Source organism: Trachypithecus francoisi, unplaced genomic scaffold, assembly GCF_009764315.1.
Source record: "Trachypithecus francoisi isolate TF-2019V2 unplaced genomic scaffold, Tfra_2.0 Lachesis_group0, whole genome shotgun sequence".
NCBI lineage: Eukaryota > Metazoa > Chordata > Mammalia > Primates > Cercopithecidae > Trachypithecus > Trachypithecus francoisi.
The window spans coordinates 121,034,859-121,040,858 of record NW_022681453.1 but is presented as its reverse complement, the minus strand read 5'-3'; the positions used below and the strand labels follow the sequence as shown (position 1 = coordinate 121,040,858).

Here is a 6,000-nt window from a genome sequence, read left to right as displayed (position 1 = left end):
ATTTTAATTTTTTACTTACATTGTTTTTCAAAGAAAATTATTATCTAAATAAACACATTTTCAACATACTTTCTAAAATTGAGTAACAGTATTTCTTTTTCTTTCATATAAAAATTATGTTTCAGCTTTAAAAACAGTTCTTAATGTTCTGTGTAATTGTGGAACATCCTTTTTCATTCAGGAAACTAGAGACTGCAAATTATAAAAGTAGCAACTAACACTCATTCACAATGACTTTATCACGTGACTGATGAGCAGCTATTAAACCTAGGCTGCTTTATCTTCCATGAAGTTATTCTACCCTAATTAAAGAAAATAATAGGGCTATACTTTGTTTTCCTAAATCATTTTCCTAAATTAATATAAAGAGGGTGACAGTTATGCTATATATAGGTAGATTGATAAATGCAGAGCAATAGATTGGTAGATAGCTATAAATATGGCCATCGTTAAAACACAATATTTAATAGAACATTTGGTTTTGCCAAATGAAGCAATGCATACGAAAGTATTCATTCATATCTTATTTTGCTGTCATTTCTATTCTGTTCTTGTGTTTTGTTTAATTAATACAGTAAAATACAGTGTTCCAATTGAACAATACTTCAGATGCTAAACAATTCTTTCTATTTGTGTACACTGGCAGTTCACAGTTTAAAAGCATAACCACCTCAGTCAAAAACTGCATGTAGATCACTCTGGATTTTGAAGACTTTTGCTTCTAACAGAGATTTTTTTTTTAAATTATGGAGAAATATGTACATTTCATTGATAGATAATAATTGGGAGGGGAATTATAATCAAATAAATTCCTTGAAATAGATTTTTATCTGTTAGTGTCAGTTTAATATCTTGCTCAGCACGTTTACATTCTCTTAGCATGGCAACTTTCTATTCATTACTTTATGGTAGTTTAATCACCCCCATTTTATGATCCTAGTTATTTGTATTCCATGAAATATTGCAAATTTCTTTTCAATAGACCTTTTCCTTGATGACCAGAAGTGGAACTTATGTTTCTAGCTGAAAACCATTGACACTTTATTTCTACAACATCTGTACCTAAGAGATATTTAACAACACAAAGCTAATCTTTCTTTTTTTTCATGAATTTCTGGAGCTTTTAAATTCATAACATTAAAGTTTTATGAGTTTCATCTTAGATGAGACTTGCCTTTAAATACATGTTTGTATTTTCTGTGGAAGTTACCTATATGTCTTCAAAAACCCGACTGGTCTAATCTAGAAAAATTACTCTTTGAGACAGTCATGTTTCTTTGTTTTTCTTTTCCTTTTTTTCTTTTTCTTTTTCTTTTTTTTTTTTTTTTTAGAAAAAAGAAAGACAAAACAGCAATAAACATTTTAGCTCTTTAATGAGCAAAGATCATGTTTCTTAGCATTGGACTAATAGTCATTATCCAGATTATCTTTATTTCACACAATGACCAGTGACATGGCCAAGATGTACAAAGTTGGTTCCATCAAGTAGTATACAATTTTTTTGTATAATAATCTTTCATTCTTGAAAAAGAGTAACTGAAAAGAAAGGTTTCTGTTACTGCAGTTAGTTTGTCAGAGAAAGTTCTTTGCATTATCTTATAAACTATCAAAATTGCTAGTCATCTGAAAAAATGTAAAAAAAAAATCACATAACTTTAGTCTAATAGAAATATAGTACAGGTAAGAGAGAAAGTATTTATCAGGATGTGCTCTTTAAGTCCATCTCATTTTTTTTTAAATATAAATGTACATCTGATTACATATACAAACATTTGGAAAGGTCTGTGATATACTGTTACTGGTAAACAACAGGGGGATGAAGAGTTTCCTGTGATCTGAGAATATTCATTTAAAATCACACATATGTGTAAGACTAAAATCCTCCAGGTGTTGACTCTCCTAGGTTCTGTATCTACGTTGTACTCTACTGAGATTGCGTGAGTAAATTCCAGTGAATGAACCTCAGTGAGAAAGATAAGTGATGTAAAGAGGGACATAACTTTATAATGAACTGTTATTAGTAAACGTTTTGTCATGCAGCATGAGTAAATCAATGAACTCAGAACTATAATCAGAGTGTTAATACTGGGGCATCCTCATATCATGAAAGACTGTTGCGAGTAACTCTTTGGACACACTTCACCTTACCAAAAGGAACAAAATACAGAGTAACAAAAAAACACAGCAACTTATAGATCCTGTACCACATGTCCAATTAGGGTTATAGTTCTATAAATTATCTAGATGGGAATGAAAAGAACATTAAAAACAGGGAATTTTTTTTTCTGGGATTCATATCAGCGAGTATTCACCACTATACCTATAGTTTCTTCAAATACCTTTAATAACTAATTCCTTCTATATTGAAACTACTGTGAATTATTTTATTGTAATTACTTTTGCCCCTTAAAATCTTTAGGTTCTGCCAATTGATGGAGGAAGCTTCTATTAAAAACTCCAATGGGATGAGAAGAATTTTAATTACGGCTTAATCAGCAGCACAGCCACCAAGCATATAAATTATCATGCACATCGTGCTAAAAATATCCAGTTTCCTTTATCCCCACAACTTTATACTGACAGCACTTATGTGATAATGTTGTACCTGCCAGTCTTTAAATTTCTTTGTTTTACTGGCAAATTTCAGCATGAGCCTTTGCTAAGGCCATTAACAGCATTGACGCTTTGTGTACTTATCCAAATATGTAAATATGGTCTACACAATAAAACGGCTCCAAACAAAAACTGGTGAAAATTATCTGACATTCCATTGGTGTGTCCCTTGTGCATATTCATAGTTGTTTTTTTATTTTTATTTTTTATATTTCAGACATAGTTCTTTCCTGTTCGGTGTTCCACATGCCTAATTCCATTATGTAACTTAAATCTTCAAAAAATTAATTCTTGAATGTGAATGAAAAAGTATCATTCGGCACAATTGCTTCAAGCAATTGAAATTTGTTTTTAAAGTTGATTTGTATATACACAATTCATTTTTTTCAAAACCCCCAAAGTTCTTGATATGTATATTCACATAACATTCCTCCTTATTTAAATAGTAAGTCTTGTAGGTTGAAAGCCAAGGAATCTTCAGTAATCGTTTACTGCAATCCATCAAAAAAATAGTTTGTTTCTGTTATCTGGCTATACCCTGGTTGTTGAATGTGAATGGGGGTGGGGATGGGGATGGGGCAGAGTATTGTTCTGTCCTCCAGTAAATGTGTTGAATGTGTGTAAGGGCTGAATCCCTGGTATAGTGTTGGGAATCATTGTAATGGTGTTGGGTGTCATTAAGGGAACATCATCAGGTGACCTCCTCATAGCTAGTGTGTAATCTGGGGGACAGGCGGTCCGAAGAACCACCTCATGTGGATGGATGGACTCACATTCATGATCCAAATCAGTGTGCTTCATTTGGAGGGACATGATTTCCTCTTCTTGTGCATGGGTTAGATCATTGGTAGTAGTGCGCTGAGGACTGCATCTCCTGTGAACATCATGTCTCCTCTTATCCTTTTTGTAGTACAGGGCTGCAAAGGCCAAGATGTTCAGAAACAGCAGTGATGCTCCAACTGCAATAGTGACACTCAGCTCTGTTGAGTAGTCCCTTTGATCCACTGAAAATGGACTTGGTTGTTGTTTGGGATCATCCTGCTTGGCAGTGGGAAAGGCTGACGTGACAGGTACAGAATTTTTTCTCGTAGGTCTGAAAGTGATGTCAGTTGATGGCACTTTAGTTGTTGTAGAGGTATACTGAGAAATGTCATTGAGATTATGCAGATGAGGTACCAACTCCAACCAGAGGTTCACCTTATTGGCTCTGTAATGTTCTTTAACTCTTGGTTTTAATCCAATATGGAGATAAAGTTGGTCTTTCTGGGAATATCTGGTCCATGCTACTTCTTCAAAACGGTTGGGTTTGGTATGAATGAATTTTGTGTCTTGAGGGACTGGTTGATTTGGGTCACTAAAAAGGAAAAGATAAAGTTATTTTGTTTTTTACTTAAAATCACACTACTTTAACATATAGTAATTAAAGAGATGACTCAGCAATGCTTTAGATTGTTTTTTAAATTAACTTGGGTCAATTTAGAAATACAAATCTCCTAGCAGGCAGATTGTTCGATGGGTAATAATGTAAGGCAGTAAGTCTCACATTCTTGTTCTCTCTGCCTATCCTGAGATGGGCTACTATCTACCCAAAGATTTTAAAGAATTATTTAAATACTCACATACGTATGAGTTGTCTCATAGGCAAACTAGCAGAGATGACATGGAATAGTGGAAAGGATTTTTGATTTTAAATTAGTAGATAAAGGATTGAGACTAGGTTCTGCTATATACCAGACATGTGACCATCTCTATGACACTCCCAGAACCTCAGGTCTCTTCTTTGTAAAGTGGGATTAATAGTACCTGATCTGCCAGATTCAAAAAGTTAGTTGGAACGATGAAAGAGTGTTGTGAATTACAAAGCACTATAAAATAATATTTTGTACTGCTGAACAATAGTAAGTCTTGTATAATTCAAAAACCAAAAGCAAATGTAATTAAGTAATGCAATTGAGATATGTACTTTCTTAACAAGCTTCTAAAACACCAGAAATAATAAAGCAATGACTTAAAACAATGCCATAAAGTAGAATTAATTTTGAATAAAGGATTGTAATATATTGCAGGTATTAATCCAATATGAAATTATCTGGGCATAAATATCTATTATTTTTAAATGGTTAAAATAATATTTTTATTAAAAATAAACTTCATTCCTTAGGTACATACCCAGTTTTAGCAAAATTTGTCCAGTATGTCATTACAACTGCACTCAGCATCACATCATTTTTGGAGAAATTGCAAGGAAATAACTCTGTAGGACCAATCATGGGGATTCCCAGTACATAGGGAACCTCGTCTCCGTGGGCTGCATCAGCCCAAGCTGGAACCTGATCTGTTTGGCAATGATGGTAAAAGGCATAGAAGTACGTAGGTGAACCAAAGTTTGAGTGAAGATCTGCTGTGGCTACAGCTGGTGCCACCCACTGATGGTCCGTAAACAAAGCCAATAATGTCTTTCTTCTGGTTTCAGGGTTATGACGGTCAGCCCAGTCAGTATACATGAACTTAATGGTTTCTCTCAAAACATCTTTGCCTTCAGGATATCCATATAAATTATCAACAAAATTTGAAACAGCAAAGTCAAAATCACTAGCTGATATACCATCATCGCTATCTACTATATTTTCAACAAATTTTAACCCTTCCCCTTGGTTCACTCCTAACATTATATCATAGTTGAGAAACTCTCCTTGCTCCATCAATATCTGAGGGTCATCTGGTATTACATCACCATCAATCACAGGTCCAAAGGCTATGTGGTATCGAGCTGGTTGAATATCTTGGTCGACAAGTTCTTTGTAAGGCTTCTTCTGTAGGCATTCCACTAACTCTACTGTATCTGAAACATTGCAACCAACTTTTGTGGCCAACATTCTAGCATATTTTGCAGGTTGAAAACTAACAGCCCAGCTGGAAAGGGCTGTTCCACTTTGAGCTATTGCTCGTTGAAAAAGTCCTATGGGAAAATCAACAAAGAATTTTAGACGATCTTTGAGTAATGTTGTGATAAAACAGTAACATCTGATATTTTAGACATGTATATAAAAACCCAGATACAACTCAAGAAACAGGGAGATAGAGACATTTTTGCTTAAGGGAATTACACAAAGCCAACTGCAGGGTATAGTGGATTAGAGAGGTGGATCTAATTCTTCTGCTTTGAGTGGCACCTGCTTTAGGGATCAAGAAACCTCAAAGAGGTAGCAGGCAAGAAGAAAAGGAGAAGATGTAGTGGTACAAAGTCCCAAATATGTTCTTCAATGAGTGTGTAAATACTTATCATCAACATTAACCAGATGGGGCCAATCTTCTCCTATTCAAGTCCTCAACAGACTCTACATTATCTGTTTGGAATATTTCCTCTAGCTTGGCTGTGTCTATCTT

The 6,000-nt window shown here is 34.3% G+C and overlaps 1 protein-coding gene across 3 annotated transcripts in view; it reads right to left on the bottom strand.

The window, feature by feature from the left end:
- Positions 1 to 1,097: 1,097 nt before the first annotated feature.
- NLGN1 (neuroligin 1) overlaps positions 1,098 to 6,000 on the bottom strand; it is a 906,829-nt gene continuing 901,926 nt past the window's right edge. For all 3 annotated transcript variants that reach the window (XM_033211734.1, XM_033211733.1, XM_033211732.1), the window contains exons 5-6: positions 4,783 to 5,572; positions 1,098 to 3,967 (exon numbers count right to left, since the gene is read on the bottom strand). In XM_033211734.1, the coding sequence (XP_033067625.1) occupies positions 3,145 to 3,967; positions 4,783 to 5,572 (1,613 nt within the window). In that variant the 3' untranslated portion in view covers positions 1,098 to 3,144. The remainder of the gene's footprint in view (positions 3,968 to 4,782; positions 5,573 to 6,000) is intronic.